Genomic DNA, 13,390 nt, shown 5'->3' with positions numbered 1-13,390 from the left:
AGTCATTGGGCATTGGATGGGAGTGGACTGAATCTGTAGATCATTTTTTGGTAATATAGCCATTTCCACAGATCTGTTTGTCCGTGAGCATGACACTCTCTCCATCGTCCAGTGTCTCTGTGCTTATTGCAGAGTTCATTCAGCTTTACTTCCTTGGTTGGGTTTTCCCCTAGGCATTTTATTTTACTTTTGGGACATGTCCCCTCCAATTGTATCTTAAATAGTTAAATAACTATTTAAATAGTTATTTAAATAGTTAGAAGGCTTGGAGTGTAAACGTGAAGAAGGAAGCACGGCATTTCTCCTCCCTGATGGTTTGTCAGTGCACTGTCATCATGTTGTACAGACTCTTATCAACAGACCAGAGCACTACCTGTGACTAACAGGGGACTTCGGTTTCATTCTCGTGTTCGATCCTAAAGAATTAAACAGTCTTTCTATCCTCGTGTTCAGTGAAGAAGTAAAACCCACAAGGTAAGGATTTTGAAGAAGGGGCATTGAATTAAAGAAGGCTTTTACATTTGTCACAAGTAAATCTAGTTTTTCGTGAATGAATTTAGTTGTAAGTGAAACCTTTCTAGTTTTGTTTTATATTTAAATATCTGCTTTATTGCCGAATGACCACGTAGAAGGGCAAAGATTATCTGTTTTGGCTGGCGGCCAGCTAGCCTCACAGCTGGGTTGATCTCTCAGTGAAATTCAGTGGAATATCCTATTAAGTCCGCAAATAGAAGCCACATTTTATAGGTGGTGTTATTTTTACCTGTGTGGTATTGGAACAGCAATCAGCTGTGGAGGTAAAGATGAGCTATCTGTAATACAAGTTATAAAACGATGTAATTATTCAGAGAGTTGTGGGAGGTCTGTATGATGGCTCTATTGTTTTTTAGTTTGCTGTGTGGATTTGCTTCCTGTTGGAATTATGTTCTGATTGAATCTAGAAAGAGGACATTGCTATGTTAACGAATCCATTAAGTCTAATGTTCTGGTAATATGATACAGTTTCTGTTTCTTAGAAATGACGCTACCTTGTAAAACGTTAACGAAAAACCGTTGGGGTTTTACTTAATGATGTCAGGCAAAGGGAATTCTCTTTATGGATGGGCTGATAAATATTTACATAGACTACTTAGGTGTAATAGCCTATAACTTTGAATTAAGTTATGTACATTAAAAAATCTACATGAAATTTCAGTTCAACTACTGCATTTTGGTTTTAATATTCTGAAATCACCTGACTGTAGTTTTGCTGGAAGAGTCTGGAAAATGAAGTAAAGACTTTTTCATTCTTGTTTCATAAGTACAGTACAATACCTTCTAGGGTTATTCTCTTGACTCTTAAAATGCTCCTAACTGGTAAAATGATACGAAACAGTATGCGCTAGGTTGCGTGTGTGTATTTTGTAATCCTTTCCCTTTCGGGCTTTCAGAGCTCTAAGTGTTCTTTATAGAGAGTACTGAGCTACCTCCCTGGTTCACATGTAGAGCAGCACAGACTCATTGGATTACAATTCGTTTTATCAGTTTTAGGGACGAAAGTCCACAATCAAGGTGCTGGCAAGGGTGGTATCTGGGGAAGCTCTCTCCTCATGTTGCAGATGTCTGTTTCTTTCCTATGTTATCCTTTCTCTGGTGTCTCTTCCTCCCCCTGCATCCCTCTCCCCTCTTCCTTTTTGAGACACTGAGGAACAAAGCCAGAGCTGGGTGAGTTTTCTCTCCCCTGAGCTGCATGGCCAGCCTTTCTAAAGAGACTGGCCTTATTACATCAGCCACCAGAAGCTGCTGATAGGCTGTTTTCTCCTTAAAGTTCCCATCTCCAGATACAGTCACACTTGGAAATTCGGGATTCCATATTTAAATTTTGAGGGGAAAACTTTAATCTAAAGCATATGGTAAAGAATATGAAGAAAAACAATTCTCTGAAATGTCATCCATTTCTCGGATGAAACCACAGTCGACATTTGGACATTTTCTCATCATATTTTGAAGCTCTGAGATCACACCATGCTACACTGGTGAAAAAACTTTCTTGTTAAATAAAACGAGGTCAGAGTTGGTAAGGTGATGCCTACATAGTCAGGGAATCAGGAATACAGCAAACTAACAGCCATTTCTTGAGTCCCGTGTGCCAAGTACTTTTTCTAAGGGCTTTATGGTCTGTGTGGGTTATCTTTTTTAACCTGTATAACAACTCAGTAAGCTTCTGAAACTATTACATGTGTGACCCATGAAATTTTTATGCAGCTTTACCCATCTAGGCAAACAAAATCATTTACTGACACTAAATTATAAGGACAATTCATTTTATGATATTTTTGAGTATACATACAATTTTACCCTTTATTAAAGATGGAGGAAAATTTGTATAATGATAAGATGGATGCACTTGCATATTTACAAGGAGAATTAATGTTGGCTGACTACGTGGCGCGACAGGACAATGAGCCCCTTCAGAAGTTTTTGGAGTTGATAGCCACTTTACAATTGTCAGTGGAGTTGCATTTTCCTCCTACCCTCACCTCCTTCTTACTCCACACATAGTTAAAAAACACAATTACTGTTTATCTTTCTTATATTCATTTTGCTCACCACATATATCCTAGAGATCTTCTGAAATCATCTCAAATGAAGTTACTTAGCTTTCTTTTTTTTTTTAAGAGTGCATCATTTGACTACAAATATGTATCACAGTTTATTGAATAAGCCTCTCATTTAGGTAGCTTCCTGTTTGCATACATCTGAATGTGTGGCCCTGGTGTCCAGAAGAGGGGGTCAGCTCCCCCGGAATTGAAGTTGACAAGCAGTTGTCAGTTGCCTGATATGGGTGTTGGGAACTGGTGGGTGTTGGGAATCAAACTCAGGTCCTCTGCTGGAGCAGCAATTTATATTCTCACTGGCTGAATGATCTCTATAGCCCCATCAGCAGTTTTAATGAAAGTTTCTATAATCTCTGAGGATGTTGAACATTTTAACCATGTTTATTGACTTGTTTTATTCTTTTGAGAACTATCTCTTAGATTCATTGGTCCATTGGTTAGATACTTTGTTATTTTAGTGTTTACTTTTTCTAGATTTTAAAATAGAATCTAGGTATTAATTCCTAGTAAGTGACAAAGATTTTTATGCCATTCTTGAGGCAGTATCTTCACTCTGGTAGCTGTTTCCTTTTCTGTGAAGATGTTTTTTAGTTTCACTCAGTCCTATTTGTCAATTCTTGCTATTATTTCCTGAGTCTTTGGAGTCCTTTTCAGAAAGGCTTTGTCTGTGCCTGTATTTTGATTTTTTTCCCCTAAGTTTCATTTATTTCAAAGTTTCAAGTCTGACTTACATTAAGGTTCTTTATTCATTTTGAATTGATTTTTGTACAAAGTAAAGTGAGAGATGGGAATCTAATTTCATCTTTCTGTGTGTGGGCATTCAGACTTTCCCCGTCCCTGCCCTCACCCCCGCCCCCGCCCAGCACCATTTCTCAAATAGGCTGCCTTTTCCCTCATGTATGTTTTTGGCACTTGTGAAGGATCTGACCAATGTGGCTGTGTGGGCTTATTTCTGGGTCCTCTAGTCTGACCTATTGTATACATGCATGTGCCAGGGATGTGCTGCCTTGCTATGGCTCTGTAGCATGATTTGGAATCAGGTAGCATTTAAGTGGTTTGCACGTTTTTTGGCAATACAAATGGTCCTATAGTAAATACCTTTGTGAGAAGACATAGTTTTAAATGATAAGTACTTGTGTTTGAGATGACAGTATCAACTAGTAATTATGTTTCTGAGACCTGACTTTTCCAAATATAAGAAGTGTAGCTATATTTAGAAACATGATCTTGAGAAATTGTGGGCCAGGCTTTATAGTTAAGAGTTACAAACATGTTTTTGTTTTGTTTTAGACATTATTATCTGTAATGAAGATCACGGTGGAGGAGAAGACACAGCAAGGCCTTCTTGTTCCATTGGCTCTGGAGTAGAGAAATTTTTTTTGTAAAGAAAGTTAAAATTATTCACTTTTGTTCCACTTTCATAATATTTATTTATTTATTTTGGTACTAGAGACTGAATATAGGACTTCATGAATGTTAGATAAACACTATGAACTGTATCTCCATTTTTTTTTTCTCTACCTGGACTGAGAGAGTAGAAATTAAAATTCAGTGCTAAACCAACTGATAAACTAATATCCATTCTGGCATTTTTCCTATTTTTGTATCTGAAAAAGAGTAGTTAGCTGTGCTAGCTTCGGCAGCACGTATACTAAGAGTAGTTAGCCAAGAGCCGTAGGCATTCATGATGAAATATACCAAATGCAATTTTATGATGTCAGTGTTCGGCATTATAATCTACGTAACTGATTTAGTTACAGACATTCTCCTGTCTGTTAGGTATTTCCATGATGGACAATATCTTTTTGGTGTTTTAACATTAAGCTTTGTGCTTTGTGGAACACTCATAGTTCATTGTTTTAGCTATTCATGGTTGAAGGCTGACTTAAAGAAAGCAGGACAAGAAAATGAACATTGTTTTCTTCTACTTCATTGCTTGCAAGGAGGAGTTTTTACAAGGTGAGTGCAGATGCTTAATCCCCGACATTGCTATTTTATCCAAGCAGATGGTTTGTTTATAGATTTAGATAGTCAAATGTGCAAGGTTCTGTATTTACATGTAGGGCACATATTACTTGCTTCCCAAAACATTAGTTTTTATGCAAATAATTGCTGCACTCTTAGACCTTCTCTGGATTCATTGAGTCTTCTCTTTCCATCACTACATGCCCCCACCATAACCCTCTGCAGTGGTTTGAAGGAGAGGGTTAACTATCTCTGATGTAGGATGAAGCATCCTTTAGGTATTTGCCCAAGAATGGGATAGCTGAATCTTTAGATAGATCTATGCCCAGCTTCCTGGGGAACCGCCACACCACTGATTTCCATAGTGTCTGTAAAAGGTGGTGCATCCCCCCCACCCCACCAGCAACATCCTTTCCAACATCCTCACCAGCATGTGCTGTCATTTGTTTTACTGATATTGGCCATTCTGACTGGTGAAAAAGGAAATCTCAAAGCACTTTTAATTTATATTTCCCTGATGGCTAAGAATGATGAACTTAAGCATTTCTCAGCCATTTGTGTTTCATCTTCTGAGAACTCTGCTTAGTTTTAAATTTGGTTCTTTGTTTCTTGATGATTAGTTTTTTTTGTTCTCTGTATATTTTAGATACTAACCCTCTATCAGGGGACCATTCTTATTCAAACCACCACAGCTGGCAAGATTACCTCTGGGGTTTTTTGTTTGCAATCCTAGCACTTCACTTGTGGCTTTATTTCAGCTTGGTTTTCTTTAGTGAGTTTCTTTATTTTATTATTATTCAACCATCTGTGTTCCCACAAACCTCTTTAAGGAATTAATTCATATCCTTGTTAAGCTCCTTGAACCTACTCGTAATTGTTATTTTGAAGACCTTGTCTTGTACTTCAGCTGTATCGCATTTCTCAGAGCCTGCAGTGTCAGGTCGCCGCCTTCGGTAGAGACATTTTATTATGGCTGTTCATGTTTATACTTTTGCCTTCAGATCTAGTTGTCTTCAAGTTATGATGTTTGAGGTATTCTTTTGGTGTTGATATTTGGTCTTGTTATTGTGTGGGTGGGTGTTCTGGTCTTCAGGCACCTTCTCTGAATCCTAGGCAAATATTGTAGCTGTCTGGTCCTTGGTAGAGAGTGCTTTGGCAAGTTGGTGGGTGACAGAAAGGAAGTGAGATGGGAGGGGCTGTGGGAAAGAGCAGGGTGGAGATTGGGTCAAAAGAGGAGTTCCCGGGGAATGGAGGTGTGGTGGGAGGCGGGGTTCTTGCAGGCAGACTGCAGTGGGACAAAGGACAAGCCACAGGATAAAGAATAAGTGACAGCTTCTTTAGGTGTATAGATTTTAGTATGTTTATCCTATGTTATATGTCTAATATACACTTAGAAGTGAGTATATACCATGTGTGTCTTTCTGCTTTTGGGATACCTCACTCAGGATGATCTTTTCTAGTTCCATCTACTTACCTGCAAATTTCACAATTTCCTTGTTTAATTGCTGAGTAGTATTCCATTGTGTAAATGTACCACAATTTCTGTATCCATCACTTAGTTGAGGGACATCTGGGTTGTTTCCAGGTTCTGGTTATTACAAATAAAGTTGCTACAAACATGGTTGAGCAAATGTTCTTGGTGTGCACTTGGATATATGCCTAGGAGTGGTATAGCTGGATCTTGGGGAAGCGCTATTCCTAATTGTCTGAGAAAGCGCAAGATTGATTTCCAAAGTGGTTGTACAAGTTTACATTCCCACCAGCAATGGAGGAGGTTTCCCCTTCCTCCCCATACTCTCTAGTATGTTTTGTCACTTGAGTTTTTGATCTTACCCATTCTGATCAGTGTAAGGTGAAATCTCAGGGTTGTTTTGATTTGTGTTTCCCTGATGGCTAATGAGGTTGAGCATTTCCTTAAGTGTTTCTCTGCCATTCTATATTCCTGTACAGAGAATTCTCTGTTTGGCTTTGTAAAGTAATCCATTTTTAATTGGATTACTTGATTTGTTGCTTTTTAAGCCAGAAGGAGGACCCTGGGTAAGATGATCAGTCTTCACTTAGAAAGATAAACAGGATGGACATCAGAAGAGGGAGCAAAGGGACTCGGAAAGACTCTACCCAGCAGTGTATCAAAGCAGATGCTGAGGCTCATAACCAAACTTTGGGCAGAGTGCAGGGAATTTTATGAAAAAAGGGGAAGATAGAAAGACCTGGAGGGACAGGAACTCCACAAGGAGAGCAACAGAACCAAGAAATCTGTGCCCAGGAGTTTTTTCTGAGACTGATACTCCAACCAATAACCATTCATGGAGATAACTAGAACCCCTGCACAAAAGTAGCCCACGGCAGCTTAGTGTCCAAGTGGGTTTCCTAGTAAGGGGAACAGGGGCTATCCCTGACATGAACTCAGTGGCTGGCTCTTTGATCACCTCCCCCTGATGGAGGAGCAGCCTTACCAGGCCACAGAGGAAGACAATGCAGCCAGTCCTGATGAGACCTGATAGGCTAGGGTCAGATGGAAAGGGAGGAGGACCTCCCCTATCAGTGGACTTGGAGGGGGCATGGGAGGAGATGAGGGAGGGAGTGTGGGATTAGGAGGGGGTGAGAGAGGGGGCTACAGCTGGGATACAAGTGAATAAACTGTAATTAATATAAAAAATTAAAATTAAAGAAAAGAATAAGAGACAGGGATGAATGGGGTAGGGTCAGTCTAGGTCAGTACCAAGAGGTGGAGTTTTCAGTGAATGGAGTTGGAGTGGGAGGAGGGGCTCCTGCAAGCTAGATGCTATAGGACAGAGTGTGAGAATAACCAACATTGTTGTTCTTTAATCCAAACATACATGACTACTTTTTGAAGCTGAGTAATCAGATGAGCAAAGGTACAAGGTTCTTTGGTTGAAAACAGCACAAAGGTTACTTGTTCTTTGCTATTGCTGTTTCTTTGCGTTGTTGCCAGGAGTTTCCAGATTTATTAATATGTATTTTAATTTAATAGACCATTTTACTTTGTTTAAGAGACAAAAAAAAAATGCAATGGGAAGCGTTTGCGCTTTAGGGGAGCTGAAAGAACAGTACTTTCTTTTAGTCAGTTCTGGAAGCTCACACTCTCTCAATTAGGTGAAAGGGAATGGAGCAGAGGTTAGTACTGGTACGCAAATAGATATATCGTAGATAAGACTTACTGTGTAGTACATATGAGCAGTAAGGGTTATGAAGTTCTGTTAGTCAAAGACATAAGGATTATACTTTAAGAGGTTTATTTTTATGTTAATCTTTTTCATGAGCATGCAATATAGTGCATTTTATTAGGACACTTTCATCCATGTATATTGTTGTGTTTTGCTCTCATTTATTCCCTTGTCCCTCTTCCTCATCTCTTTATTCCACCAAAGTAGTCTTACTTCTGTTTTGACTTTCCATGTATAGGAAAACATGTGACGTTTACCTCTCCCCCATTTTTTAATAACTTTTTTTTTTCTATCCTTCTCACCTTTGACTCCTTTCTCCCCTTGAATAGTATCCTTTCTACCTTCATGGCATATATATCTAGTATTTGGCATATTAGACAAAATATAACAGTTTTCTTTCTTGAGTTCTGTTTCTCTTGCTTATATTATGGTCTCCAATTCCATTTATTTTCATGCAAATGCTCCAATGTCATTCTTTACGGCTGACTAAAATGCCATTTTTCATATAGACCACATTTTCTTTTGTGTGTGTGTATAGTTCAATTCACTTGTGTTTGTAGGGTATATGTATGTGTGTGTGTGTGGTGCTTGTATGTGTGCTGTATGAAGCCTTGGATGTGTGAGCAGCTGCACACAGCTGTGCATGCATGTAAAGGCCAGAGGAAGACGCTGGGTACGCTGCTCTTATCACTGTCCACCTTATTCTTTTGAAACAGGACTTCTCCCTGCACCTGTCCAGGCTGGGAGCCAGGAGGCCACAGTGATTCTCCTGTCCCCACCCCCCACAACCCTGGGGTTGCAGGTACTCACTTGGCCATGCCTGGCTGTTTATATGGGTGCTGGGATCCAGCCAGCAAGTGCTCTGGCCCACTGAGCCTTGTCTCCAGCCCCTGCATTTTTCCTTACCCATTTATTTGTTAATAGACATCTGGACTGTTGTGGTAGTTCAATCATTGATGTTTTGAGAGCTCTTTATAATGGTTTACTCAGTGGCTATAGTGATTTGATTATTTCCAGTACTCTGGAAATGTTCATTTACCCTGGTACATTTACCAGCATAGTTAGTTTTCTATTTTCCTGACAATAGCCACTCTGACTGGTTTGAGATGGAATCTTTGTGTTTTTTGAATTGCATATACTTATCAGCCCTTTGTGCTTCTTTTGAACTGTCTAGTTAAGGCATTTGTCCATTTATTAATTAGATAATATGGTGGTTTGAATAAACTACTAGGAGGTGTGGCTTTGTTGGAGTAGGTGTGGCCTTGTTGGAGGAAGTGTGTCACTAGGGGTGGGCTTTGAGGTTCCAGAAGCTCAACCTAGGCCCACTGGCTCACTCTTCCTTCCTGCTGCCTGAGGATCTAGATGTAGAACTCAGAGCTCCTCCACCACCATATCTGCCTCCACACTGCCATGTTTCCCACCATGATGGTAATGGACTAAACCTATAACATTGTTAACCAGCCCCAATTAAATGTTTTCTTTTATAAGAATTGCTGGGGTCCTGGAGTCTCAGCAGTGGAAACCCTAACTAAGACAGACGACCAATTGTTTTGGTAGTTATTTGAGTTCTTTGTAGGTTCTAGGTACTAGTCTCCTGTAAGATTGATATCTGGCCACGACCTTCCTTCTGCATGCTGTCTTTCCACTCTAGTAATTGTTTTCTTTGTGGCAGAGAAACTTTTCATCCCTTGTAATCCTATTTATCAATCCTTATTAGTATTTCATGAGTTGTTGGAGTCCTTTTTAGAGAGCCCTGGCCCATGCCTATATATGGAAATGTTTTCCCTATGTTTAGGTCTTTATGATCTTGAGCGCATTTTTATATAGGGTGAGAGATAAAGACCTCATTTCAGTCTTCTACCTGCAGACACCTGTTTTCCCCAGCACCACTTGTTTTGTTTGTTTGTTTGTTTGTTTTTGGTTTCTCTGTATAGCCTTGGCTGTCCTGGATCTCTATGTAGACCAGGTTGTTCTTGAACTCATAGAGATCTGCCTACCTCTGCCTCCCTGAACACAAGTATGCACTAGCGTGCCAGGCTCCAAGCACCACGTGTTAAAGAGGTTCATTTCTCTTGTGTGTGTGACTTTGTCAGAGTCCTATGGCTCTGGCTCTATGGTTTAATTTCGACTCTTCTAGTCTATTCCTTTGTCTTTGTGTTTGTTTGTTTGTTGCAGGTTATGTGACCTCATTGTGAAACCCAAAACTGTGAACTGTAAAACCCTGTTCCTTGAGCCCTATCACACACCTTTAATCCAAGAACTTTCTGTACCCAGGATTTAATAAAGTTAACCCTAGGTCAAGAGGTGGAACAAGAAACCATCTGACAGAGATTAAAGAGTAGGAGGGACTTTGAGTTGAGGGGTATTTAATATATCGAAGAGAAAAAGAAAAAGCTTTTTAGCTTAAGCTCTGGTTTTAGCTTAGGCTTCAGCTCCTCAGGTCCCCCTGGCTTTTTGGGCTTTGAGCCAGCAAGCCTTTGACCTTGGGTTTTTTGGCCTTTTCCTCCTGGGTTGTCAGCTGAGCTATTGAGTCTTTTAGGTTTTTCTTTTTTCCATCCAGACCTGAGCTGAGAAGGAAGATCAGCTGGGTGCTTTCTCTGCCTTTCTGACTAACAGATTTTCACCCCAGAATCTGGCTCTTGAGTCTTTTTTGATAAAATAGAACAATTGGGATTTCTGTTTATTCTTTTTTTTTTTTTTTTTTTTGAGACAGGTTTCTCTGTGTAGCATTGACTATCCTGGACTTGCTTTGTGGCCTCAAATTCACAGAGGTCTGCCTGCCTTTGCCTCCCTGAGTGCTGTGATTACAGGTATATGCCACTATACCGGGTTTTGTGTTTTTTCTTGTGCCAGCACAAATACTGTTTTTGTTCCTATGGTTCTGTAGTATAGTTTTAAATCACCTATTATCATTTCCCCAGCATTGATTTTTCTGTTCAGGGTTGCTTTTGGTATTTGGGGTCTTTGTGTTTTCATATGAATTTGAGGATTTTTTTTTAAAGTTTTCTTTGAATAATGTCATAAAGTAAACAATGGTCTACCTGATTCAAAAAATAGAGAAAAAAGTATAATAACATATACATAAGAATAAATGGGTTATAAGTTGTATAAAAGATGGTTAGCTTCATTCAAAATAAAAATACCATGTAAATACTACATTGAATATTTGTAATTTATCAGGCTGGCAAAAATCCCAGTGATAATATACTCTATTTTGAGGAATAAAACAGACAGTCCTATACTTTATTGATTAGATGGCTTCTTGTAGACTCCGCAGAGGGTAGTTTTTAAGTATACTACAATATTTACTTCTGTGTAATAAATTCCCTTTTGTTATACTTGCCCACCTGTAAGATGATACATGTGTACAAATATTTAGCTGTAGTACTGATTGTTATAGCTCAATTTAGTTTCTGTTGATAGAGTTCATGGTATTATCTATGCAGCAGCAAACTGCATAGCTATTACAAAGAATTAATAATACTGAAAAGAAAGAAGTCAGGTGTGAAGACAGGGTACAGACAGCATGCTGCGATTATGTAATGACAAAAATTGTGGAAGGGGTCAATGTTTATGTGTGCTTGTATGCACGTAAAGAAACTTGAGCAGATCCACATGAAACTGATAATGGTGAATTGTAGTCGTGGGGGAGGGTGAGGGCCAAGAAGTACAATGTGATGGAGATTAGTCAACTCATGGCTTTAAAAATATCATGTTGATGTAAACAATTAAATCAAGCAGAAAAAGAAAATCCACTGAATTCTGTTGGCTGTTAGTGGAGGGCAGGTAACAAAAGTTTCTTTAATTTCTAATCTTTATTTTCTAATTCCTTAGTCTAGGACGTGTCAGACTACTGAGACAAATAGTGAGACCTAAGCAAAAACTAGAACACTTTGTTAGATCTACAGGTTTGCCCAGGCTAAGTATTGAAAAGTTGAGATTTCCTGAATTGAGGGATCATTTTCTTTTAAAATTTATTTTTTATTTATTACAATTTATTCACTTTGTATCCCAGCTGTTGCCTCCTCCCTTCTCCCCTCCCAATCTCTCTCTCCCTCTTTTCCTCCCATGCCCTCCTCTCCCCAGTCCACTGATAGGGGAGGTCTTCCTTCCCTTCCATCCGACTCTAGTCTATCAGATCTCATCAGGACTGGCTGCATTGTTTTCCTCTGTGGCCTGGTAAGGCTGCTCCCTCCTTAGGGGGAAGTGATCAAAGAGCCAGCCACTGAGTTCATGTCAGAGACAGTCCCTGTTTCTATTATTAGGGAACCCTCTTGGACACTGAGCTGCCATGGGCTACATCTGTGAAGAGGTTCTAGGTTATCTTTATGCATGGTCCTTGGTTGGAGTATCAGTCTCAGAAAAGACTCCTGGGCACAGATATTTTGGTTCTGTGGCTCTCCTTGTGGAGCTCCTGTCCTTTCCAGGTTTTTCTATCTCCCCCTTCTTTCATAAGAATCCTTGTACTCTGTCCAAAGTTTGACTATGAGTTTCAGCATCTGCTTTAATACCCTGCTGGGTAGAGTCTTTCTGAGTCCCTCTGTGGTAGGCTTCTGTCCTGTTCCCTGTTTTCTCCCTCTTCCAATGTCCCTCCAGTTTGCCTTTCTGAATGAGGATTGATCATCTTATCCAGGGTCCTCCTTCTTGCTTAGCTTCTTTAGGTGTGCAGATTTTAGTATGATTATCCTGTATTGAAGAATAATTAATAGTGTTTGTGTTGGTAGGTGGCTGTGCCTATCTCTTTCAGTATGCTATGCCTTATGGAGCGTGGCATACAGATTTGGGAGTGTTATACTATCGTGGTGAGTTGATTCTTACAGCATTATAACATTTCCTTCTTATTTTTGTTAATCCTTCCCCAGTCTGTTTTTATCTGGGAAATCAGTATAGCTACATCAACTTTTTTTTTTTTTTTACTGTGATTTTTTTGGGAAACTATTTGTGTCTCATGTGCAAATAAATTTGTCACATAAATTTGCACCATTAAAAAAAGATTAAAATTTTTTTATGTGTATGAGTGTCCTGCCTACTTTATGTCTATGTTCACTGTGTCTATGTCCACTGTCTATGCACACTGTGACTGTAGAGGCCAGAAGGTGTTGGTTCCCTGGAACTGAAGCTACACATGACTGTGAGGGCCCTGGGTACTGCTTCTCTCTCTGGATGATCTGCCAATGATTTTAATTTTTGAGCTATTTTTCCTGCTCTGTTTTTTTTTTTTTTTTTTTAATAAAATCTGATAGCCTCTTTTAGGTGGGATGTTTCACCTATTTCTATTCAGGATAATTACTGATATGGGGCTCTTCCGGCTTACATTAGCAGTCACCTAACATCTCATCGTTTTCCTGTGCAGAAGATGCATTTTCTGTGTGTACTGGACTCTGAGCAATGGACAATGGTGTGGCTCTGTTTATATCCTTTCTGTCTGGGCTCATTAAGCTTCTTGGATCTATAAATTGCTGTTTTTGGTCATGCAGAAAATGTATTTTTGCTAATGTTTTTGTCAAATTGACTTTCCTCTTTTCGTCTCCCTTTCTCCTGCTATCTAAACTCTACACAGTGTTTTGAAGTTCATCTCATAGGTCTCCACCCCCATATTTTTCTTTGTGCTTTAGTTTAGTTTCTTTTGAGCAATTACTT

The 13,390-nt window shown here is 39.4% G+C and overlaps 1 protein-coding gene across 10 annotated transcripts in view; it reads left to right on the top strand.

Annotated features, from left to right (window-relative positions):
* The first annotated feature begins 298 nt into the window (after positions 1-298).
* Xkr9 (XK related 9) overlaps positions 299-13,390 on the top strand; it is a 99,725-nt gene continuing 86,633 nt past the window's right edge. For 4 of the 10 annotated variants that reach the window (XR_008719665.1, XR_008719664.1, XM_055603233.1 and 1 more), the window contains exons 1-2: positions 676-797; positions 3,888-4,556. Coding sequence is in view for 6 of the 10 variants with exons in the window: in XM_055603233.1 (XP_055459208.1) it covers positions 4,282-4,556 (275 nt within the window). In the remaining 4 variants the exon portion in view is untranslated. Of the gene's footprint in view, positions 475-674; positions 798-3,887; positions 4,557-10,463; positions 10,561-13,390 lie in introns of those variants that run through there. The other 6 variants (XM_055603229.1, XM_055603232.1, XM_055603228.1 and 3 more) reach the window with 6 other exon arrangements.

The sequence above is a fragment of the Psammomys obesus genome, unplaced genomic scaffold (assembly GCF_907164565.1).
Source record: "Psammomys obesus unplaced genomic scaffold, mPsaObe1.curated_primary_1811, whole genome shotgun sequence".
Classification (NCBI taxonomy): Eukaryota; Metazoa; Chordata; class Mammalia; order Rodentia; family Muridae; genus Psammomys; species Psammomys obesus.
The sequence above is the reverse complement of the archived record's forward strand: the minus strand, read 5'-3'. Positions and strand labels throughout refer to the sequence as shown.